The 26,377-nt window shown below is 40.6% G+C and overlaps 1 protein-coding gene across 8 annotated transcripts in view; it reads left to right on the top strand.

The window, feature by feature from the left end:
• The window catches only part of gulp1a (GULP PTB domain containing engulfment adaptor 1a), a 142,664-nt gene that overhangs the window by 113,363 nt on the left and 2,924 nt on the right, over nucleotides 1–26,377 (top strand). For 2 of the 8 annotated variants that reach the window (XM_031805580.1, XM_031805579.1), the window contains 9 exons: nucleotides 5,499–5,580; nucleotides 20,571–20,632; nucleotides 22,263–22,334; nucleotides 23,285–23,383; nucleotides 23,517–23,654; nucleotides 23,903–24,019; nucleotides 24,195–24,281; nucleotides 24,429–24,656; nucleotides 26,132–26,273. In XM_031805580.1, coding sequence (XP_031661440.1) covers nucleotides 5,553–5,580; nucleotides 20,571–20,632; nucleotides 22,263–22,334; nucleotides 23,285–23,383; nucleotides 23,517–23,654; nucleotides 23,903–24,019; nucleotides 24,195–24,281; nucleotides 24,429–24,656; nucleotides 26,132–26,273 — 973 coding nt within the window. In that variant the 5' untranslated portion in view covers nucleotides 5,499–5,552. Of the gene's footprint in view, nucleotides 1–23; nucleotides 448–5,498; nucleotides 5,581–20,570; nucleotides 20,633–22,262; nucleotides 22,335–23,284; nucleotides 23,384–23,516; nucleotides 23,655–23,902; nucleotides 24,020–24,194; nucleotides 24,282–24,428; nucleotides 24,657–26,131; nucleotides 26,274–26,377 lie in introns of those variants that run through there. The other 6 variants (XM_020462062.2, XM_020462061.2, XM_031805578.1 and 3 more) reach the window with 5 other exon arrangements.

Here is a 26,377-nt window from a genome sequence, read left to right as displayed (position 1 = left end):
ACCACTCTAGAGCCACTCTCTTATTTTCCTTCCTCTCGGCAACAGGGTAAAGGATTGCTGTGCTTGGCTTAGGATCCCGGCTGATTCAACTGTGGAATGTCGGGTTAAATTAATAAACAGATTGTTTTGGCAATGTCTAACGTGTTGCGCTTAGCCGGGCTAAATTCCAGAGTGCGTGAAAGCGAGTGTGGAAACAAAGAAGCATTGTTGTTTTCTGAGCGGCATTATGTTAGGGGACTGCAGTGCGTGTTTTCATCCCATGTCAAAAGCTGTATGCCTTTCTATGCATATGGCTCAGATTAGCGGCTGCTAGAGAGGCTTTTATAGGGGACATAAACTTTTGGGTTTTTCAACTTTTCTTCCATAAAGTGTCACATGTTTTCACACTGCTTTTTGTTTGTGGATTGCTTTTTGGGCATGAGAGATTACTTGTTCCTTGGGGTCAAAGTAGGTATATTTTGTTTCCCAAACGTTTGTTTCCCCAACCTAAATTCAAACTGTTTGAGTTACTGGAGTTGAATTGCGCAACTGACAACATGTTTGTCTGAGCAAATGGCCAATGATAAACCTCATGAGTTTCTGCCATGTTTAGTGAAACATTTGCTTATAAGTGTTTGCCTCATTATGTAGCAGTAATGCAAAATGCATGCATTCTGTTATGTTATTAGTGTTTGAAAGATTGAATTGATCGTTGTTGTTTTAGTCTTTCAAACATTGAGCTTTATGTGGTTGTACATATTTGCTCCCAACTAATATAACTTTTACTGTGTGTTGTACGCTGATCGGAAGCTGTTTAACCTTTCCCCTAAAGTGTCAAATGGCATTATTTATGTTCCATTTGCTTTGATAATCAGACCTGATGGTGTTTATTCACTACTGTAAGTGCTCCGAGGATCAGTGGTTCTTCAGATGCTTTCGGCCATGTGAGCGTACTGTAAACTATGGTCTTTGGCGTTCCTCGGGTGCAATCCATTCCTTCTCACTCTTAACACTCTCGGCTATAGGCTATGTTACAAGCATGCTCTCAGGGAATTTGAAACCTGAGCAACGGCCTGTGAGAATAAGCATTACTCGGACTGCCTGATTCTCCAGGTGGCTGTGTATTACCGCAAACGTGGGCTCAAACATGCCTGACCTCGATGCTCACACAGTTCCACTGCAGATGGTAAATAGCAGTGGAGAAATTTGAGACTCTGTGCTAAGACTGGGGATACGGTTCTCCCAAGACAGGGTGAATCACCAGCCCAGGAAACCATTAAAAAGAGCAAACACAGCTTCTGTCAATCATAAGGAGTGACGTCACAGCCAGGCATACACAGTCCAACACTATAGTAAGGAAACATCCACTGTTAGAGGGTATAGCAGTCTGCTCCCCTATATTCCCTTAGTGGTTGCTGTTAGATATAGGCTAGCACTTAATTGTGCCTCTGGATAATTCTATTTTGCAGTCAGTCTTTTGGAAGAAAAGTTATTGCTTTGAATTGGGTTGTGTATGTGTATCTTAGTCCTGAAGTATTCAAAATGGAATGGTGTAGTAGTAGGTATTATAGGCAGTAATGCGTAACATATTGGCATGAACAGACAGCCAACAAGGAAAGGGGGAGAAAAGGATATTGGCACTTGAATAGACAGATACAGCCACTTACTCCAGCTTCCATGGCACATTATTTTGATGTAGTTCTCACCTTTAATGACATAATACTGCAGTGTGACTTGGGAGAGTTTTGGGAAAACGGGAATTAGGGCTCACACCATGCTGTAAGTGTGTGTTTGAATACACTGTGAAGTGTAGCCCAGTTCTTAATCAATTCACCTGAACTTGAATATAGCTTTATGCATGCTCAGTTCAGTGCACATTTTTATTTATTTATCGTGGAAGGGATACTTTAGGTTTAACTTGATTAGTTATGGTATTATACCGATGTGCTCCAGGCCATGAGTTGGTTTAAGGTTAATCCCTGAAAGAAATGACTTCCTGCAGAAGTAGGTCGAGGTGGAAGTTGTTATTATAGCTGTGGTCTATGGTTCTATTGGTTAAGATCATGATCAGGATAGAGAAGGTACAGGGACAGCACTTAGGGAACACTTCTCCTTGAGTATTGGTCTACAGAGTAATCAATCCACACGCTCCAGTGAATGATACATATGGTTGTCCAGGTGTTGATCGTAGTAGGCTATTATTTAAAGGCCCAGTGCAGTCAAAACATGATTTGCCTGTGTTTTATATATATCGCCACACTGAGGTTGGAATAATACTGTGAAATTGTGGAAATGTTGATAATGCCCTTTTAGTGTAAGAGCAGTTTGAAATGACCGCCTGAAATTATAGCCTGTTTTGGTGGGATGGAGTTTTGGCCTTCCTGGTGACATTCCCCTCCCCACTCAGAACACTGCCAATCAGTCTTAGCAAAATTCTGGCTTGAGAAATGTATCTTCGCTAAGAAGCAATTTTTTTGTTTCATTTTGACCATTTAAATTTAAAACAATCACAGTAAGGTACTTCATTGTTACTCAGAAATGATTTAATTATTTGAAATGAAGATAAAAACGTCTGCATTGGACCTTTTTAAGTAAATTTGAAAAATTGATGTTTTCTCAAACTCCAGAGATTTGAATGGGCTGTTCCAATCTACCACTCTTAAATTAGACTAAAAAGCAGTTTTGGTACCATTTTCATCATGCTCGGGATGATATAAATAAGTGACTTGGTGTCAAGCCTATTGTTTATGTCTAACGTGTTGAGATGTGCAGAAAAGTTGCCCTGTCTCCCCTCAGTTGGGGACATGGCTGCTGTCCATGTTCATTTGACTCTGCATTGCTCTGAGGCAGGTACAATATTTGGCCATAAAAATAAAATAAAAACACAAGCTGTCTTTTTAAGCAGCAAAGCTATTCTGTTTTGGCACACTGGTTTGGAAAATCCCAATCGACACTCTATAGCTCATTTCAGTTTAACTTTGCCCCCTGAAGGACCGTTATACATGGAAGACAGCTCCCAACATCACAATGTGGTTTTAGACCTTTTGTAAAATAAAGTTGTCTCTGTGAAAAATAAATCGTAATAATTGCATGTCTAATCGCATCATCTTTTTGTCTATTTGACATTATCCATTTGACATTATCCTAGTATCCTTAGCTACATAGTTATTGTAGGGAGCTTGTTGCTATGTAATTGCAGAAAGAAAAGAGGTGTTGGTGCTATAGTTCTGTTTTAAATTAAAAACTACATTTCCTTTCATAATGGGGAGGAATCATGGTTCTCAGTGGCATGCTGAAGGTGTTACACAACAGTCAGTCAGTTTTCCAGCTCACAGTATACATCCGTTAACTTTGAGACTGCTCTCTGCATAGAGTAAGGAAACATTACTGCTCTCTGATTTCTATCACTATTAGCACATTTTATTATTGTTCAACAGCTTAGTCTCTCAGGTCTGGCTGTCAAATAGCATGTTTGTCCTCTCTTTTCAGACTCCTGCGTTGCTTGAGCCCCAGTGTATTTAGCACCACACCACTCTTTAAAAAGTAGCTCTGAAATCATAGACCTATTCACAGAGCTAGACATGTGATTTTCTCCCCCGCATGTAAGAGTCATTATATCCTGAATGTTGCAATGCTCCTCTGCATATGTCAGCGAATAAAAATGTCCTTTCTGAAGTTAGAGTTTGTCAGTTTGTCTCTACTTATGAAAAGATAAATGCCTGGAACTACTGTCTTTAGCTGGACTATTGTAAGCATTGGTATGTACATCTTCTGCTAGTGTCACAGAAGATGGTAATAGCACGTGTTCTTGGCCTGCCGCAGTGTCAAATAAAATACATCACCTTCAGGGCCTATACAGTACACTTACTCATCCTATGCAATCTCTGTTGAGCATCTGATTAAGGTTACTAAAGTATATGCCTCCCATGAACTCTTCAGTGTGATGCGTTACACACAATGGTCTGTGTCATCCTCATTTGCTATGCATACAATTCACCATTGAATTGTGACATTTTCCATCTAGAAAGGAAGGTCTCATCCTTCCGTTGTATCGAAAGGATACATAACAAAGACAGGAGCCTTAATTCTTTCAAAGTGGACTTTTCATTCAAGTGGACATTTCAATTATATTGTTTGATTGACAATGGCTCGTATGTCTGGACCATAAAGTCATTTGTATCCTTGGAACTCATCTGAGGTATTCCATTTGTTTCCCTAGCAGAGAATTAGGGAATTGGCCTCTGGAAGATACACCAGAACCAGAAATTATCAATAACCTACCTTAATGATCAACTCAATGCTTCCTCGTCTCGTGATTCTCATGGTTTATCAGAATATGTTTGAATCACATATAGCCTACCTAATGAATAAGGAGATTAATCAGTACTTCATTCTATTTAAGTTTTATCAGAGTGAGAGGTTTTGAAGGAGAAAACATTTAAGGAAAATTAAGAGGAATTAGAAATGAGTTTCAACCTTTTTCTGAAAACACTTTAAAGCAAACGATAAATTGGCTTAGAAGGAACTTAATCACTATATATAAGGAAAGAGATTAAAAAAAAACAGCAACTGTCAACATATTATGAGTCAGAACTTACTTATTTGGCTGTATGAGAGTTGGTTTTATAATTTAAACAAAAAACAGTTGATAGCCTATGTGCTGTTAATAATGCCTTATAGCGTGCATAATGTGTTGGCTGCTCACATGATGTTTCTCACAACATCTTCATTCATACACTTATGTTGGAGTTTTTTGGGGGGAGAGATTGCAAGGTTGCAACCAAACAAAAAGGTTTCCTTCTTGCCATGCACCTTTGGCATTAAAAGGTGTCACTTGGTTGGGATTATCAGTGAATGGTCAGAGATACCATGTAGATAACCAAAGTGTGCTATGGCTATTCACTGTTCATACATGTATATCCAGCAGAGAATATGACAGCATATAACTCCGCTTTATGTGAATGTTAAAACAGACTTTTCTGATATCAGAACTGATGTTTTGCTACAGTAATGCATCTACTTTGGTTTGATTTATTCAGGCAGCCATCGACAAGCATATATCGCCATTCTCTCAGGAAGATTAGACTGTAATGCAACATATTGTGGCTGAGAAAAATGTAAAACAGTCCAGAAAATGGTCTCAAGCGATATTCACTGTTACTACGAAATCGACCAGCACTGGTAGAGTTCTTTACATCTTTGTCATGTTTAGTGTGCTAAATTGGCAATGACAAATTCTCCTACTAACAAGTCTAGCCATTAAAAAAAAAATGGTCACCTCCCATACTCGGATGGTAAATAACTTTAACCCAAAGGTAAATACAACGTGTTTTGCTGGTCGGTTTAGGTTTTCTTTGGCGTATATTCTGACTGACTAAACATTAGCTTTCTGTGAGAGGGTGGGTTTCCTAAAGCAGTGGCTGACATCTGGCCAGTTGTTTAGTCACATTTTCCAGGTTTTGTTTGTTAAAGGCCTGAGGTTTTAAACGATTCTAAAACTCTGTTTTTTCCCTCCTGAGGTGGAGTATTGGCAAATACACAGAAGGGACCACAAAGACGCAAGGTTTTCCAGTATGAACCGGGCCTTTAACAGGAAAAAAGGTAAGCACTCAGACAGATTTTTGTTCTGTTTCCCATCTGTAAAGCCCAGTTTCTCCACGCTGTCGCTCATATGATTGTGCATGTTCGGTGAGCTACTTGTTCTTATACCTGGAGCTAACTACGTAATCTACATGTGCACTGTCGTACTGAAAATGCCTGAGGCAACCACTGCGGTATCGCGACAACAGCTTTACGTATTTGCCATCTGTTATACCACTCCAACTCCCTCCACTCGCATGAATCAACAGACCCGGAAATGTCCAAAGACCCTGCTGGACAATTTTTGGGCCCAAGTGGCCCTGAGTGTTATGATATTTCAGTTTTAAAATGGACCTCAGCCCTGTCAGGCATCCAATGAGGAGATAAAGACTTATCAGGTTAGGCAGATCTCCACTCCTGGTTCAGATTAGATTTCCCATTCATGGATGATATTAAAATACAGCTTGGTGCTATGGCTCTAGAGGGCACGTTATGGCTCTAGAGGGCTCAGACTCTAGAGGACACGTTATGGCTCTAGAGGGCTCAGACTCTAGAGGGCACGTTATGGCTCTAGAGGGCTCAGACTCTAGAGGGCACGTTATGGCTCTAGAGGGCTCAGACTCTAGAGGGCACGTTATGGCTCTAGAGGGCTCAGACTCTAGAGGGCACGTTATGGCTCTAGAGGGCTCAGACTCTAGAGGGCACGTTATGGCTCTAGAGGGCTCAGACTCTAGAGGGCACGTTATGGCTCTAGAGGGCTCAGACTCTAGAGGGCACGTTATGGCTCTAGAGGGCTCAGACTCTAGAGGGCACGTTATGGCTCTAGAGGGCTCAGACTCTAGAGGGCACGTTATGGCTCTAGAGGGCTCAGACTCTAGAGGGCACGTTATGGCTCTAGAGGGCTCAGACTCTAGAGGGCACGTTATGACTCTAGAGGGCACGTTATGGCTCTAGAGGGCTCAGACTCTAGAGGGCACGTTATGGCTCTAGAGGGCTCAGACTCTAGAGGGCACGTTATGGCTCTAGAGGGCTCAGACTCTAGAGGGCACGTTATGGCTCTAGAGGGCTCAGACTCTAGAGGGCACGTTATGGCTCTAGAGGGCTCAGACTCTAGAGGGCACGTTATGGCTCTAGAGGGCTCAGACTCTAGAGGGCACGTTATGGCTCTAGAGGGCTCAGACTCTAGAGGGCACGTTATGGCTCTAGAGGGCTCAGACTCTAGAGGGCACGTTATGGCTCTAGAGGGCTCAGACTCTAGAGGGCACGTTATGGCTCTAGAGGGCTCAGACTCTAGAGGGCACGTTATGGGAGTCTATTGAAAGATTGCGCATAACAGAGAAGTTATTGCTTCACAGCTGTCACAGAAAGTAGTCAGTGAATTAGACACGGTGGCCCCGGTTACCATTCCCCATCTCTCGCACTGATCGGCCCACAAATGCTTCCATACATACTTGCACACAGTCCAGTTCTGTGTGATTGTAGAGAACTACAGAGGCACATCCAGCCATCTGGCATAAAGAGGGCATTAAAGCCTTTTAAGCGAAGGACAAAGGTCCCTCCCAACCCTCCCCGAACACAACCAATATTTTACACCAGACCGACAGAACACAGGGCTTTTGGAGACAAACATTAATTACCAGAGCATTGCTCATAACTGATTTAAGAATAGGGCTTGGTAAGGAAACACAAAAGAGGATGACAGATCTAGTTGCTCTAAAGTTTCTTATCCTGATTCTAATTTTATTTTCCAGGTCTCATTACAGTGCATGACTGTGCAGATTCATCGCTAGCTATTCATCAATATGTTGAGTCGATATTGCACTCTCAGCATGCATGCATTTGTGATGGTTATTAAAAGCCTCCTGTTGAGAGAGACTGTTTGAGAGCAGATTCTTCATTGTACTCTTTAAACACTGGGACTTTCATCCCTTCACAATTGCATTTGGGAATTAGCATTATTGGATCTATATTTCTAGTGTCTTATGAGCAAAGTTGCTGCAGACCTGTGTCAATCACTTTGTTATAATTAGTAGTTAGAAGAAATAAATAATATTTTCTATGTTCCTTCATCCTATATTTATTCATTTGAAGTGATGACAAAATGTGGTTGTAAAAAGAAAGAAAACTAAGTAAATTACTGTTCCTCATTCACCTTAGTATGCAAGTTATTTGTTTGGTCTGTCTGGCTACATACTGAGCATAATTTTTGTCTGACGTTGTCTTGCTGTTCCTATAAGGCATTGATGAATTCCAATTACATTACTGCCTCTTTTCATACAGTGCCTTAAGGTTTTCACCCCCCTTGATTTCTTCCATATTTTACAAAGTGGGATCAAAGTGGATTTAATTGTCATTTTTTGGTCAATGATACACATACACAAAATGCTGTAATGTCAAAATGGAAGAAAAAGTATAACATTTTTTAAACAAAATAATACATGAAAAATAAAACACTGATATATCTTGATTAGATCAAATGTACAAATATTATTTTTAAATACAGTGCCTTCAGAAAGTATCCATACCCCTCGGCTTATTCCACATTTGTTTGTTTTAGCCTGAATTCAAAATAGATTAAACCAGGGTTTCTTAAAGTATGGGTCACGACCCAAAGTGGGTCAAGGACTTGTTAATGGTGGGTCGCGACGTAAATGTATAATTATTGAATTAATTACTGGAATTGATTTGGCCAAGCGCAACTGCGCTCTCGGTTCAGTGCGCTCTCTGTTTATCAGCGGTCTCTGTTCAGTTTGGCAGCTGCGCAAGTGGGAGAGGTAGATATAGATGCCCATGTGCTTCGCTGTTTACCGGATCTTTTTTTCTGCAGTTTCCTTGAAGATCACTCCGCGACCCACACGCTGCAGCGATATCGTTCAAGCCACTGACTTGTTATTCCCACTCGCCATCACTCACCTCTGTCATGAAATGGACTCATGCTAGCCACAAGTTCTGACTGAGCGCAATCATCATGAAATGCAAACACAAGTGATGCCTTTTTGTCTCTTTCATACAAACTTTGAGAAATAACGAGGAGTGCCCCGTAATGTGTTTGGTGTGGGGAAGTGCTTAGTAATAATTCTCTCAAAACGAACAAATTAATAAAACGACACTTCCTGATCAAACATCCAGGCACAACATGACGGTAAACCCAGGGAGTTCTTTCAGAACAGGGCAGAATGCTTCAGTGCTTTGAAAGTGGAAAAGTAAGTCAACTAGCAAGGCATTGTTGTCATTTTGTAACAGGTGATAAGCCGAAATAAGGGAGTACAGTCGTGGCCAGAAGTTGAGACTGATGCAAATATGAATTTTCACAAAGTCTGCTGCCTCAGTTTGTATGATGGCAATCTGCATATACTCCAGAATGTTATGAAGAGTGATCAAATTAATTGCAATTAATTGCAAAGTCCCTCTTTGCCATGCAAATGAACTGAATCCCCCCCCCAAAAAACATTTCCACTGCATTTCAGCCCTGCCACAAAAGGACCAGCTGACATCGTGTCAGTTATTCTCTCATTAACACAGGTGTGAGTGTTGACGAGGACAAGGCTGGAGATCACTCTGTTTTGCTGATTGAGTTAGAATCACAGACTGGATTCTTCAAAAGGAGGGTGGTGCTTGGAATCATTGTTCTTCCTCTGTCAACCATGGTTACCTGCAAGAAAACACGTGCCGTCATCATTGCTTTGCACAAAAAGGGCTACACAGGCAAGGATATTGCTGCCAGTAAGATTGCACCTAAATCAACCATTTATCTGATCATCAAGAACTTCAAGGAGAGCGGTTCAATTGTTGTGAAGAAGGCTTCAGGGCTCCCAAGAAAGTCCAGCAAGCGCCAGGACCGTTTCCTAAAGTTGATTCAGCTGCGGGATTGGGGCACCACCAGTAAAGAGCTTGCTCAGGAATGGCAGCAGGCAGGTGTGAGTGCATCTGCACTCACAGTGAGGCGAAGACTTTTGTAGGATGGCCTGGTGTCAAGAAGGGCAGCAAAGTAGACACTTCTCTCCAGGAAAAACAGCAGGGACAGACTGATATTCTGCAAAAGGTACAGGGATTGGACTGCTGTGGACTGAGGTAAAGTAATTTTCTCTGATGAATCCCCTTTCCGATTGTTAGGGGCATCCGGAAAAAAAGCTTGTCCGGAGAAGACAAGGTAAGCGCTATCATTGCTGTTTCATGCCAACAGTAAAGCATCCTGAGATCATTCATGTGTGGGGTTGCTTCTCAGCCAAGGGAGTGGGCTCACTCAATTTTGCCAAAGAACACAGCCATGAATAATGAATGGTACCAACACATCCTCCGAGAGCAACTTCTCCCAACCATCCAGGAACAGTTTGGTGATGAACAACGCCTTTTCCAGCATGATGGCGCACCTTGCTATAAGGCAAAAGTGATAACTAAGTGGCTCGGGGAACAAAACATCGATATTTTGAGTCCATGGCCAGGAAACTCCCCAGACCTTAATCCCGTTGAGAACTTGTGGTCAATCCTCAAGAGGCGGGTATACAAAGAAAACCCCACAAATTCTGACAAACTCCAAGCATTGATTATGTAAGAATGTACTGCCATCAGTCAGATGTGGCCCAGAAGTTAATTGACAACATGCCAGAGCAGATTGCAGAGGTCTTGAAAAAGAAGGTTCAACAATGCAAATATAGATTCTTTGCAACCAACTTCATGTAATTGTCAATAAAAGCCTTTGAAACTTATGAAAATCTTGTAATTATACTTCAGTATTCCATAGTAACATCTGACAAAAATATCTAAAGACACTGAAGCAGCAAACTTTTGGCCACGACTGTACTATCTCTCATAGTAGTAGATGTTAGTTTTTCTTTCAAACAATTTTGCAATGTTACAGAGCTAATAGCTAACGTTAGCCAAAGCAAACTAACTAGCTACTGATAGTGCAACCCTAACAAATAGTACAGATTCATATGAAAAATTAAGTCTAGGTTGGAACTGTTGCTGTTACAAGTAATATTTTTTATTCTGAACTGGAATAAACTGATTGAAGCGGATGCTTTTTGAGACACACTCACACAGTTCTGCGTTGCTCATCTGCAGCAGGAAGCAGTCTCCTGCCTGACTGAGAAAGCAGTAGATGTTCTGATCTAGTTTGGCACCACGTACCTATGCAAGTCAGGGTTGGCATTTCCATGTGGCGGCTCACGTAATGTAAAATAATGTCATAACAATAAACTGTCAACCACATATAATACAGCGTATCTTAAAGCTAGACTAATTGATATGGGTAATGCTAAATAGCTCATTTCAGTTTGAATTATATCTCTCAAATAGGACAGATAAGACATGGGAACACTTGCAATTGCTTTCGGTCATGTTTATGGATTAGTAATACTAAAGATTTTGTCACAGTTTCCAGCTCACAGTTCACATCCATTAACTTTGAGACTACTCACACCCCTGAGTAAATACTTTGTCGAAACACCTTTGGCAGTGAGTGTTTTGGGGTAAGTCTCTATGGACTCACTCTGTGTGTAGTAATAGTGTTTAAAAAAAAAAGCAGACATACAATATTTTATTTGCATTTATTGAACCTTTATTCAACTAGGCAAGTCAGTTAAGAACACATTCCTATTTACAATGACAGCCTACCCTGGCCAAACCCTAACCCGGACAACGCTGGGCCAATTGTGCGGTGCCCTATGGGACTCCCAGTCATGGCCGGTTGTGATACAGCCTGGAATCGAACTAGGGTCTGTAGTGATGTCTCTAGCACTGAGATGCAGTGCCTTAGACCGCTGCAACACTTGGGGAATATCCCTTTGAGCATGGTGAAGTTATTAAATACACCCAGTCACTACAAATATTCAAGCGTCCTTCCTAACTCAGTTGCTGGAGAAGAAGGAAACCGCTCAGGGATTTCACCATTAGATCAATGGTGACTTTAAAACAGTTACAGAGGTTAATGGCTGTGATTGGAGAAAACTGAGGTTGAATCAACATTGTAGTTCCTCCACAATACTAACCTAAATGACAGAAGGAAGAGAAGGAAGCCTGTACAGCATAGTACAGAATAATCCAGGTGTGCATAGTTTTTTGAGATTTACCCAGAAAGATCACTGCCAAAGTGATCCCAACATGTATTGACTCAGGGGTGTGAATACTTATGTAAATTAGATATTTGTGCAACAATGGCCTATAGGTGATGCTGTTATAAGCTGTTTCAAACCCTCATATCCACCGCCCGGTTTGACCTAGATACTTGTAAGAATGTAGGTGTCTTTCCTCATTAACACATTTACCTCAAGGACCAATAAGAACCAATCTTGGACATTTTTGAAAACCTTTGAAAAACATTTTATCATGAACCATAAGTCCAAATAACACCAATTCAGTATGTAGGCCCACGGTACATCTCATTACTTCGTTTGAGAAAAGCTAAGGGATTGGTTAAGAGATTGCTGAGTTATTGATAAATCAGGAAATCTGATTTTTCGTGTCCATTTTAAATCTCCATAACTTGAAACATTTAGGGTCATCAAAGACATTACCATGACGAACCATGTTACATTTGGCATTAATATTTTTAAATGTAAGGAACTATTAACAGTTTACGTTTTTGACTATGTAAACCTAACGTTTAAAATAATCATATCAAATCTTCTCATGGACCAATAGTCAGATTCACTCCAAATTTGGTCTTTGGACTCACAATAGTCCCTAAAGAGTTTGAGAAAACAACGTTGACGTATTTGAAGATGATGCAAAAAGGCTAGAATATGCACAAAAAAAAATCATTTTCTTCTCATGAAGAATTGCACCTAATGAAAGAGTTCCTACTCAATAGTGCTTGCTTTGTTATCCAACTGATCTTGTGTCCTTTCTATCATCCTGTGAACCCCATTCATTGCTGCTCGCAGCTATATTTTCAAATTATATTTTCAAATACCTTGGTTAAATGCAGGGGAGTGTATTTGAGTATTTTCAAATGCAATGTGCTCTCCAATGTGCTCTTTATTTCCAAATATATTAAAATACCTGAATACTTACTTCGAATTCATAGTGCATTTGGAAAGTATTCAGACCCCTTGACGGTTTCCACATTTTGTTACATTACAGCCTTATTCTAAAATGGATTAAATGTTTTTTTTCTTCTCATCAATCTACACACAATAGCTCATAATGACAAAGTAAAACAGGTTTTTAGACATTTTTGCTAATGTATTAAAAATAAACTGAAATATCACATTTACATAAGTATTTGGGACCCTTTACTCAGTACTTTGTTGACGCACCTTTTGCAGCATCCAGTCTTCTTGGGTATGATGCTACAAGCTTGGCACACCTGTATTTGGGGAGTTTCTTCCATTCTTCTCTGCTGATCCTCTAAAGATATATCAGCTTGGATGGGGAGTGTTATTGCACATCTATTTCCAGGTCTTTCCAGAGATGTTAAATCAAATCAAAGTTTATTTGTCACATGTGCCGAATACAACAGGTGAAAAAAAGGTGTGGGTGGGTGTGTGTAAGTAAAGAAATAAAACAACAGTTAAAAGACATTTGAAAATAACAGTAGTAACGCTATATACGGACACCGGTTAGTCAGGCTTATTGAGGTAGTATGTGCATGTAGGTATGGTTAAAGTGACTATGCATTAGTGATGAACAGAGAGTAGCAGTAGCGTAAAAAGAGGGGTTGGCGGGTGGTGGGACACAATGCAGATAGCCCGGTTAGCAAATGTGCGGGAGCACTGGTTGGTCGGGCCAATTGAGGTAGTATGTACATGAATGTATAGTCAAAGTGACTATGCATATATGATAAATAGAGAGTAGCAGCAGCGTAAAAGACGGGTTGGGTGGGGGCACACAAAGCAAATAGTCCCGGAACCATTTGGTTACCTGTTCAGGAGTCTTATGGCTTGGGGGTAAAAACTGTTGAGAAGACTTTTTGTCCTAGACTTGGCACTCCGGTACCGCTTGCCATGCGGTAGTAGAAAGAACAGTCTATGACTGGGGTGGCTGGGGTCTTTGACAATTTTTAGGGCCTTCCTCTGACACCACCTGGTGTAGAGGTCCTGGATGGCAGGCAGCTTTGCCCCGGTGATGTACTGGGCCGTACGCACTACCCTCTGAAGTGCCTTACGGTCGGAGGCCGAGCAATTGCCATACCAGGCAGTGATTCAACCGGTCAGGATGCTCTCGATGTTGCAGCTGTAGAACCTTTTGAGGATCTCAGGACCCATGCCAAATCTTTTTAGTTTCCTGAGGGGGAATAGGCTTTGTCGTGCCCTCTTCACGACTGTCTTGGTGTGTTTGGACCATTCTAGTTTGTTGTTGATGTGGACACCAAGGAACTTGAAGCTCTCAACCTGCTCCACTACAGATGTTCAATCGGGTTCAAGTCTGGGCTCTGGCTGGGCCACTCAAGGACATTCAGAGACTTGTCTTGAAGCCACTCATGTGTTGTTTTGGCTGTGTGCCTCGGGTTGTTGTCCTGTTGGAGAGTGAACCTTCACCCCAGTCTGAGGTCCTGAGCGCTCTGGAGCAAGTTTTCATCAAGGATCTCTCTGTACTTTGCTCCATTCCTTTGCCTCAATCCTGACTAGTCTCCCAGTCCCCGCTGCTGAACAACATTCCCACAGCATGATGCTGCCACCACCAAGCTTCACCGTAGGGATGGTCTTCCAGACGTGATGCTTGGCATTCAGGCCAAAGAGTTCAATCTTGGTTTCATCAGACTAGAAAATCTTGTTTCTCATGGTCTGAGAGTCTTTAGGTGCCTTTTGGCAAACTCCAAAAGGCTGTCATGTGCCATTTACTGAGGAGTGGCCACTACCATAAATGCCTGATTGGTGCTGCAGATATGTTTTGCTACCCTCCCCCAGATTTGTGCCTTTTTTGAAAACTTTTTTGCTTCATCATTATGGGGTATTGTGTGTAGATTGCTGATATGTTGTTTAAAAAAAAATCTAATTTAGAATATATTGAAGTGTGTGAAATGTCAAGGGGTCTGAATACTTTCCAAAGGCACTGTATGTGAAAATATTTGAAGTAGTATTTGAACCCAGGCCTGGTGTTAATAAAAGCAATTCCCACTTTTCAGACTGTGTTTAAAATGAGGTTGTTTTAACTCATTGTATAATGCAGTATGTGTATGTATGAAAGACGGCTAATTATCAAAGTAGTGCATGTGTTTTCAACACTTGTTACAGTACTGTATGTGCATTTTTCTTTTAATCCTACATCCTTGACATTACCAGAATCAAATGGTAGCTTTGAAATTGCTATGCCCAAATAATAATAATGAAGTATGCAGATATCCCTTTAAACGGCATAAGTCGCATGTAAGTAACCCGGTCATGCTAAGCTTAACCTTTTAAGCTAATGAGGTGCAAATTGAAATAATACACACATCTCTTGGTCCACCAGCAACAATTTTCAGGGTAGATGATTCTATCATCCATGCAAAGATTTCCTAAGACTTTGCAACTGTAAACTCAACAGGTAAAAAATATACTTGTCTCCAAGTGAAACGTGCTATCCTGCAGTCACCAGGGGCCCGTGGCACAGAGACACTTTTGTATCTGATGATGACAGAGAAATAATTGGGTACAAATCTCTCTCGTCAATTTCTTTCCGGACTTGTGCGTCCAATTACCAGTCGCTGAACATTGAACGACAAGACTGCTGTGATTTTAGAGAGAAATGAAAGCAAGAGGATGTTTGGAATCACAAAGGAACCATATAGTACATGTCTGGCTGCACAGTTGTGTCCCGTTGTGAAGCCTTGTGTTCAACTGACCAAGTGATTATGCTTATCAAACGATTTGATGTTTTTGTCATTGTAATACTAGTATCATTCTGGTACAGGTTTGGTTGACAATCTGGAGGTGACAACATGGGGGGGGGGGGCTTTATTTCTGTGTTTTGTTGAGTTTATCATATCTAGCAAGTGCTGCCATGAGGGGTTTTGATCATTTGTATCACCTATGTTTATTCCTGACGCCCGGAGACTGGGTGGTCTTGCTATGATGTTGGATGCAGCTTTCTTTTGAGGAAGAAGATCAAGGAGAGTTGGAGACTTGCAGAGCAGTAATAAAATAGAATATGTACTGTACAGTCTTGGAAAGTATACAACAAAAGATAGGCGTTTGGTGTATGTTGATGTTGTGTAGATATCAGTCCACCATTAGTTTTATTCAGCGTTGATACTGTGAGTGGGGCAGTTTTGATCCTTATTCCATGTGCTATTCCACTTCTGATTTGGAATTGACTTCAGTCCTTGTAACAATGGGCTTTCCATATAATGAATATAATGTCCAAATTATTCATGGTGCTCAGAGAATGACCTCCTTTGAAACAAGGGTCACATTATACTTATTAAAATATGTCAGTTTGACTTCCTCAGAGAGGCATCATAGGGGCGGCAGTGTAGCCTAGTGATTAGAGCATTGGACTAGTAACCGAAAGGTTGCAAGTTCAAATCCCCGAGCTGACAAGGTACAAAATCTGTTGTTCTGCCCCTGAACAGGCAGTTAACCCACTGTTCCTAGGCCGTCATTGAAAATAAGAATTTGTTCTTAACTGACTTGCCTAGTTAAATAAAGGTAAAATAAAAAAAAATAAGTGTTTGGATTGGCCAGGAAATATATGTGAATGTAATCATCAATGTGTTTGGGAGTAAGACATCAGGGCAGTCCACCAGACTAGCTTAACTCCTCTGACCAGCAGACAAATGAGGCAGCTGGACAAGTAATATAGAGAGCTGTGTCTTGTAAAAATTATTGACAACTATGATATGCTCGCATTTTTATGGGGATGGAAGAGTGATTGTAGTAAATGTGTTTGGGGCCTGTTAAGTCTCATTTTATTTGGAATGCCATTCATCCCAGAGATGACAAGTATACCTGTAGATAAATGTCAGAGGTCATCTATAAAATTATTATATATACTTTTTCAACAGAGCTATTCCCTATAAACCATTTGGTTCATTCATTATACAGCTACTGTCTTTTCAAAAGCTGCTTTTTCTTTGACAGGGAAATTATTAATGAGCATCTCTCTGGAAATGGTTCCCTCAAAGGGCACTGCCTTAATGTCATTGTGACACTTATGAATGTTACCTAGCCTATGACATTTCCTTTAGCTTTGGATGTGAACCACTGCTTTTTGTCCTAGCACTACACAGTTGATTCAAATAACTTCATCATGAAGTTTTGATTATTTAAATAGGGCAAAAAACAAAATGTGCAACGGGGGTCATGACCAAGTTTGGGAAGGTAACCCTGCAATAGCTGAGCAAAGCAGCCATGCAAGCAGTGGTTCACATCTAAAGCTAAGGGAAATGTCATAGGCTAGGTGACATTTGTAAGTGTTACAATGACATTAAGACAGTGGAAACCATTTCCAGAGAGGAGAGATGCTCATTAATAATTTCCCTGTCAAAGAAAAAAAAAGGGGGGTGGGGGCAGGACCGAGTTTGGGGAAGCCCTGAGAAAACGGACTTGACTAAGGGGTTGCAAACTCATTGTCAGTTTTGACTCGATAGAACGCAGTGGTGAATTACTGTTTCCTGCATTGAACAACCTTATCGGAGCAATTGTGCTGCAATCACTGTACCTATACAGTGTATGCTAATTAGGTTTAAGCTTACAAAGGCGTTTTTAGAGGGCTTTCTCTTGATTGAGAAAATCAAAGTTTTGCTTTTCTCACTCTGACCTTTGAGTCTTCCTCTGGAAGGATGATGATGATGAGTAACCTGTGGGATAATGGAAGGCTTTACTCTTGTAGCTTCAACAAACAACCATATGTTGAAAATGTCTAAATATGATTAAAAAAATGGCCTTGAGGTCAGTGCAACATAAATATAAAACCATTATCGACTGTTGAGGCAAAATTCTCTATCTTCATTACCCTCAGGTGATGATGGTTGGAAATCTAAGTGCAAAAGGAACACAAGGACGGTCTCCACTCTGAGTCCTATTCACTGGCAAATACGCTCCCCTCATTGTATTGCATTGTTGGAGGAGGTCCATTGTATTTTATTTGACCTTAATGTTTATCCATTTGTATCTGTCCTCTCCATTTAATTGAAACGGATAAGTAGAGGCGTTAAATACTGCTGGAGGTATTTGAGACTTCTAGTCCCCCGGAGCGTACTGATCGATCCAGCTGAACTCTAAACGGGACAAATGGGAGATGAATTGGACATTGTTTTGCTGCATGAGCCGAGTGCTGGCAATGGCTAGCCTGACCCATGAGCGATGCGTTGCTGCCGTCCCAGATAACATGACCTGTGTAATTCATTAAAGTGAATATACAGTATATAGACGGGAGATAATGAGCTCCGGCTCGGTCTGTCTGGAACTCCAGAAGGCTTTACTACGAACTGTAGTTCTGAAAATGCACTTGTTTTTTAAGTTCACACAAAGCGCTAGCTTTAAAGTACTGGTATTGTTTGATTACTTTCAAATACTTTGAAAGGTGTTTGATTGGAGCGGATCTGGAGTGCCAGATGGGCAGGGTTGGTACTATTTGGACAATTACAGTGGTGTCATTGTGCCAGGCAAGCTCAATAAAGCACAGCTCAAATGTTTGAAAGAAAACAGACACTATTTTAATCCAGCTCTGTAATTACTGTATCACCTCGTTACTTGTGTGGTGCTGTATAGGCTGTCAAGCTAGCAATATGAATATATATCCCAATATATCAGTTAGTTTTTTTTGTAGGAATGAAGCATTGAGATGCATCATCCCCTGTAGTCTCCACCAGGCACCTTTTTTTTGACATGATGTGTAAATTTAAAGCTGTCACTGATTCGGACTGTTTAGGACCCACACGTCACATGAAACGGACCTTCAGACACTCAGACGCATCCTCTCATGCCCACAGCGCTTTATTTCCCGCGTCAACTTGTTTCCCCCCCTGGTGCCAATCTGTTTTTTGAGCGACTGTACAGTTTTATATCAAGTGGGCACGAGAGGTGGGGACGCCTCTATTAATCAAGACTGGGTGCTGACGCATAGAAAAAGTGTCTGGGCTTCCTGCCTTCTCTGCTGCAGTGACTTCTGGACCTGCCCCAATTCATCATAGTTAGAATTTAGGGAGGGGGGGGGGGGGTTGGATTTCGGTTTCTATTAGAAAAATAATTACAACTTTAAATGCATTATGAAATAATTACATGAAAAATATTTGAGCTCTTAAGCCCAAAACATTGAAAACATTCCATTGTCTCTGTCCACGTTGGGTAAACATCAATAGAAAAAGAGGAAGTTACTATAAAATAATAAAATACTTCAGTTGTGTATATCACTTAGTTTATATTTGACAACATTATTTTAAATAATTTTTTGGTCATTTCATCTCTGCTCAGGCAGTAACAGCTTGTCAGGAGACAACCATCTAACATTATCTCTGTGCTCCTAATACCATGTTTGGGTCATCCTACATAGCTAGTATGCTGCAGAGCTGTCTTACAAAATCATTTTACTAGTTCTTCAAAGTACATAAGGCATACTTTGAAGACTGCTTATTACCAACTACCAATCGGGTAGAGGAACTTCACGGACTGTCTCCATAACTTTCATTGTTGTGTTGTGTACATTCCTCTCACATGCGGTCTGTGTGTAGGTTATCAGTCACTGTCCAATCAGGGAAGAACAGGCACAAATGGATTATGGTCATTGTAGTTAAATGCCACGTTTCTGTGCTGAACTAGCTTGAACATTTCCCTAATGAAAACTACTACTCCCTTCACTCTACTGACCTACATACCTCTTGTCTTAATTTATCTTGTGAATTATTTGATTTCTCTCTAGAGAAATGGAGCATTGAGGTCACATAAGAAAAAACTAAATGGAATTCAAGTAATAAAACCAACTTTGGTCAATTAGGCGTTTGATAACCAAAACTCCCCAGAAACGTTGGTTAATCGCTCAGCACTACCCTGAGGCATTACCAGGAGATTGATCTCACTCATTCACTCTTTGATGATAAGTCGTATGGTGGTTATGGATAGAGCTAGTGCTGTGTCACTGCTTAGCAGATGGGTCAGCTGTGTTGGTCAGAGATGTTGTGGCTATGGTATAGGTACTTTCATTCACATCATTAGCTTGTAGGGAAAGGTTCTATCTAAATGACCAGGCCTCCACAAGTTTAATGCTGTCCAAGGCCACTCGCAGGTGTAATTGTTTTGCACTTCCTTAAGAAATACAACCCCTCCAGAAAGTATTCACACCCCTTACAGCCTGAATTTGGATTAAATGGATTAGAGGTTTTTTTCACTGGCCTACACACAATACCCCATAATGTCAAAGTGGAATTATGTTTTATTTTGACAAATTCATTACAAAAATAAAAAGCTGAAATGTCTTGAATCAATAAGAATTCAACACCTTTTGTTATGGCAAGCTTAAATACATTTAGGAGTATAAATTTGCTTAACAAATCACATAATAAGTTGCGAGGATTCACTCTATGTGCAATATTGGTGTTTAACATGATTTTGAATGACTGCCTCATCTCTGTGCCCCACACATACAATTATCTGTAAGGTCCCTCAGTTGAGCAGTGATTTTCAAACACAGATTCAACCACACAGACCAGGGAGGTTGTCCATTGCCTCACGAACACAGGCACCTATTGGTAGGTCAGACATTAAAAAAAAACAGACATTGGGTATCCCTTTGAGCTTGGTGAAGTTATTAATTACACTTTGGATGGTGTATCAATACACCCAGTCACCACAATGATACAGATGTACTTCCTAACTCAGTTCCTGGAGAGATTTAGATTTTGGAGCTTCAGAGGCTGAACCTCAGTTATGAATAATCGTCTTAAATAATTTAATTCTTCAACTGCCTTTTACAATTACAGTTACATTTCTTTATTTTGGATTTGTCTTAGATCCTCTTGATTCGATCTTTATCTATATATATAGAAAATATAAAAAAACTTTAATTTATATCAATTTAAAAGATGAATGACTTTAAATACATTTGTTGTATTTTTAAGTGACACGAGACCCAACTGCGATATCTCTTTTCAGATAAATCCTGGATGCACACTCCAGAGGCTCTGGCAAAGCATTACATACCCTACAATGCCAAGGTACGTATCATGACCTCCCTTTCCAAAGCAATCAAAATCATGTTCCCTCACAGGTTTTTGGAAGTTAGATGAAAAATACCTTTCACCTTTCACTGATTCAGATTGATGTTCCGCATACCTCCATGCATACCTATTTACAGGTCTCACACCTAACCAAGGCTTTGAAAAAGTCATGTTGACTCGGGAATAGATCTCTGATTGTTTTCTGTTATACATAGTTTTTGACTTTGTCAAAAAAGAAAACCCTTTCAATATGAAGCGATTTTGAGTTTTTCCCTAGCTCTGAACAAGGTGTCTGCTTCACACTACCATCAAAGAGTAAAAACACACACAGGCAACATAGAAGAACTTCCTGACTGACTGCAAAGTAAACACAACAGTAGACTTTGACTGGAAACCCACAGACCGTTACAAAACAACTGACTTGTTTAGTCTTCTCTGTCTTTGTTATGCTGCACACATCTTAAAGGTAAACTCCCGGGAAGAGAGTCTCCCATCTAAAGGTGTTTTCTGCTCTACTTCACCCAAAGACTCCCCTCATATTGGAGGCAGAGCGCCTGTCGGTGAACATCCAGCTGCTCCCGAAATGTCTTATTGAAGTGAACCGAAAAAAAGGCTAAAGTAGAATGTCCAAACTGACACATCTACTGCCGCTCAAGACTGGAACAGCAGAGAGGAGAGCAAACCTAACATCAGGCAGTGGATGGGAGTGAGGTGCAGCAGGGAACCGTCCCTGTGCCAATAACCTTCCCAAGGTGATGGATCACCACAGGCTGGGCTTAGACAGTGGAACAGCCTCTACAGTCCAGCAGAACAGAGTGCATAGTTCAGGAACGAGACTCTCTACATCCCATGTAGCGTATCTGTCATTTGTTGAACCTATTTGCAGAACCCGGCTGCGCTCATATGTGTCCTTGAGTGCGGGCAGCATTTGTCACGGCCGGTGCAAATGCTGACACCATTTGAATACAGGCCCATCCGTCTTTCCACTCTATTGATAGGAGGGTGAAGTGTCGTTTTTGGCATCGTTTGCCCAGATTTTTGGCATTGTTTGCCCATTGTGTACCCACTGTGTGTTCTATCGTGGATTTAAATCATGAAGGAAGGAAGTGGATACAGTGTCAGAGACCAGTATACAGTATGGGCTGAACCACTGATGTCCATGGTTTGAATTTTTAAACAATTGTTGCATCTTATTATGTTGCTGAATGAAGAATCTTCGGAAACCTTAAATCGCTGTATTATTTGATATTGCTCCCATGTCATGTTGAAACAACCTGGAGCCATTCCATTGGGAAACACTAACGGGGAGAGTACAGAGTCTCCTTACTAAACCAGGCAAGCCATATTGAGAATAACTGTTTCTATGGACAGATTGAGTTTAGGTCTGAAGGTCATTGGCTCCATCTGTTGGATAGCAGTAGTAGTGCTGCCCTTTGGGGGGGGGGGGCGAGATTCCTTCAAACCCCTCCTATAATCTGAAGCCTTTTTTCTCTCTTATGCAATATATAGAGACATTGTAAGGCATTTATAGATACTTTAACAGTCTTATAGTGCATTGTGACTTAATCCTGTATAGCTGTATGCCTAAAGTAAAGTGACACTTTATTATTTTTCCTTTTTATTCTAGTTTCTTGGAAACACAGAAGTTGATCAACCGAAAGGCACAGAGATTGTTAAAGATGCAGTTAGAAAGTTAAAGGTAAGTTAGCGATACACTTTTTCCCCTTGGAAACCCGAATTAAAGCTGTATTACATCACTTCTTCATCTAGGGGGGCTGGTGAGTATATAGACGGTCCCTGAAATTGGACCTTATTGGACAGAAAAGTGCACTCCAGGGCGGGCCTCTCTACGCCCACCAGCAACAGCTTAGAAGTTTAGGTCAGTTTTTATTTCCACACGTTGATACCCTAAAACTCTGGATTTTGTGGTTAACTGTAATCAGATAAATTTAACCACACTGTACATTCTAGCCAGAATCAGATACATTTAACCATAATGCACATTCTAGCCAGAATTCAAGGTATACTAATAGCAACTATCTTCCAAGTTATACCTTCATTTTGAGGTCTGAGGATGTGAGAAGGAGCATGTAGCATGTTGTTTTTACTAATTTACTATAGCATGAATCATAATTACTTACTAGTCTACTAACAAAGACAGCTACTTATAGATAACCTCGTTTTCATAATCTTTAGAAATATAGTTTCCCCCAGCTAGAGTTCAGCCAGCTTTGCTGCCACCGATCTCCTTTGCTCTGCCTCGTTCTGCTCTCAGCATGTCAGCTAATCTGCTGTTTTCTTCTGTAATAATCTCAATTGAGAGACCATTCAAGGGGGAAGTTATTTTCATGTACTCAGAAAATGGGTGTGAAAAAAAAGCTCTGATTGCGCAATTTACATTCGTCCTAATTCAAATGAGTATTGCACTGTGTTGGAAGAATGACATTTTCTAATTAACTTTGGATATCCTTTTTCGGTAAATGGGGCTGGTTATCATTATTTTATGATATCATATTGATATCGTAACTTTCACCACTTTCAATAAAAGACTACACTTCAGAATGAGCTAGGGCAAGTTGGAGTACCATGACCATCGGACTGTAGCTTTGATAAGTGAATTCTAATGTGTCTACTCTCCCCTCTCCGCAGTTTCAAAGGCATATCAAGAAATCAGAGGGACAGAAGACCCCGAAAGTCGAACTGCAAATATCCATTTATGGAGTAAAGATCTTAGATCCCAAGACAAAAGTATGTCCACATGACATTTAATAAGTGCTCCAAGTTTTTTTTTTATGCATATTATGGAAGCATTCGAGTGAAGGGCTATCAAGGAGGTATTGTTGTCTTAAACCAAAGCATTTGTGTTTATTTTTATTTTCAGGATGTCCAATATAACTGCCAGTTGCATAGGATATCCTTCTGTGCAGATGACAAGACCGATAAAAGGATATTCACCTTCATCTGTAAAGACTCAGAGTCAAACAAACACCTCTGCTACGTGTTTGACAGTGAGAAATGTGTAAGAAATACTAACTTTGAGAGTTAACAACTTGAGTTTTTGTTCCGCGCTATCTGTAGAGATCCGTCTATATGCGACAATCACTAGTAAATTATAAAGATAATGACCTAAAATTAAGAATAGTTTCTGGTGAATAATCGATGCAAATGTAGAATTATGTTCAGGACAATTTTTCCTATGCAGTTAGTAATACCATTTTTATAAGAAGTTTTGGACAAAAACTCATGGATGATGCTGTTGTTTTCCAGGCAGAGGAGATAACACTCACTATTGGCCAGGCATTCGACTTGGCCTACAAGAAGTTCCTTGAGTCTGGTGGAAAAGATGTGGAGACACGGAAACAGATAGGAACCTTACAGAAAAGAGTACGATTCAATTGTTGGACAAGTGTGATATGGGAGAGACTGTTCCTTCTTATGGGATAAGGATTGGATATACACTACACCCCCATTCAATAATGTTGATGATAACAGATTATATCTGTATTGAAGGTAGGTAGCTATAGATCAATTCCAAAACAAGCATCCTTATTTTTCACAGATTCAAGAACTGGAAACCGAAAATTCTGAGCTAAAGAAGCAGCTTTCGGATCTGGAGGAGCAGTTGATGATTGCTCCTGTACCACCAGTAAGAACTGCATGGACATCCCTTCCGGTCTCTAGACTTCCCTAAGTAACCCATAATACCCCAAATAAGATGTTTGTCATGTTCTGTGTGAACTAACTAGCCACTTTCAGTCTTCCACTAAATCTTCTGCATGCAATCTCTTCACAGCTGCTGCACATAAACTCTACTAACGAGGCCTACATGCTCTCAAGGCCCTCCTCGCTCTTCTGGTGTCACAATCTGACGTCCTTCTCGTGTCTTGAGATCTCCTCGGTCACACTCACCCCTATGAGCTCGCCAGAGTCCAACCTCTCGGCAGGGCTACTAACCCCTCCTCCGGCTAAATCCGCTCTCCTTCCAAAGACTGCCGACGGATGCAGCATCCCCCGACCTCGCGTACTGTACAACTACCTTTCTCCTCCTGCCTTTTATTTCATTCTTAATTCATGTTTTGTTTTCTTGATTTATTAACAATAGTTCACCTTAACTCGTATACACTGAGTGTACAAAACATTAGGAACACCTGCTATTTCCATGACAGACTAACCAGGTGAATTCAGGTGAAATCTATAATCCCTTTTTGATATAATTTGATAAATTCACTCACTTCAATTAGTGTAGATGAAGGGGAGGAGACAGGTTTAAGAAGGATCATTAAGCCTTGAGACAATTAGACATGGATTTTGTATGTGTGCCATTCAGAGGGTGAATGGGCAAGACTAAATATTTAAAGTGCCTTTGAACGGGGTATGGTTGTAGATGCCAGGCCAGAACTGCAACGCTGATGGGCTGTACACGCTCAACAGTTTCCCGTGTGTATCAATAATGGTCCACTATCCAAAAGACATTCAGCCAACTTGACACAACTGTGGGAAGCATTGGAGTCAACATGGGCCAGCATTCCTGTGGAACACTTTCAACACCTTGTAGAGTCCATGCCCCAATGAATTGAGGCTATTCTGAGGGCAAAGGGGGTGCAACTCAATATTAGGAAGATGTTCCTAATGTTTTGTATGCTCAATGTATATTGTAGAGTAGACATTGCAGGTACATAAAGTATGCTCATTAATATTTCATCAACTTCTAAGTCTTATCTCAATAAGTTAGATTTGAAGTCGGACTGTAGTTCTAATATATCTTCATAACTCTGACTTCAGAATATAAAATGAGCTTCAAAACTATTGGGACAGTCACACATTTTTGTTTTGGCTCTGTACTACAATACTTTGGATTTGAAATGAGACAATGACTAGAGTTTCAGCTTTAATTGGAAGGTATTTTCATCCATATTGGGTGAACCGTTTAGAAATTACAGGACTTGTTGTACATAGTCCCTCCATTTTAGGAGATCAAAAGTATTGGTACAAATCCACTAATGTATTCAAATAATAAAACGTTTATTATTTGGTCCTATATTCATAGCACACAATGACTACATCAAGCTTGGGACTCTACACAGTTGTTGGATGCATTTGCTGTTTGGTTGTGTTTCAGATTATTTTGTGCCCAATAGAAATGAATGATAAATAATGTATTGTGTCATTTTGGAGTCACTTTTATTGTAAATAAGAATAGAATATGTTTGTAAACACTTGTACGTTAATGTGGATGCATCCATGATTACGGATAATCCTGAAGAAATCGTGAATAATGATGAGTGAGAAAGTTACCGACGCACAAATATCATACCCCCCCCTCCCCACCAAAACAAAAAATATAACCTCCCCAAATATTACAATGGTTAGAGTACAGAGCCAGAACAACAAAACATTTGTCATTGTTCCCACTACTTTTGGAGCTCACTGTAGCTCAGAATAATGCTCATTTCATAAGGGACTAATTGGAATGAACCAATTCCTCTACACTCACAGGCTGGCAGCATCTCCTTGAAACCCCAGACATCCACAGATGTTTTTGACATGGTTCCCTTCTCTGCTGTCACACCCCTGGTGCCAATACCCGCAAGCAACGGCACACCCCCTCCGCCCCCTACAACATCTCCTTCAGACATGAGTGAGTACACTGCTCTGGTTACTTTACAGTTCCAGGATGACAGTGAGATTCCAATTAGAATTCAACCACACACACAATAAGGGATAAAAACACCGGTCGTGGTC

Source organism: Oncorhynchus kisutch, linkage group LG26 (genome assembly GCF_002021735.2).
Source record: "Oncorhynchus kisutch isolate 150728-3 linkage group LG26, Okis_V2, whole genome shotgun sequence".
NCBI classification, from domain to species: domain Eukaryota; kingdom Metazoa; phylum Chordata; class Actinopteri; order Salmoniformes; family Salmonidae; genus Oncorhynchus; species Oncorhynchus kisutch.
Note: the sequence above shows the minus strand (reverse complement) of the source record. Positions and strands in the feature narration are given on the sequence as shown.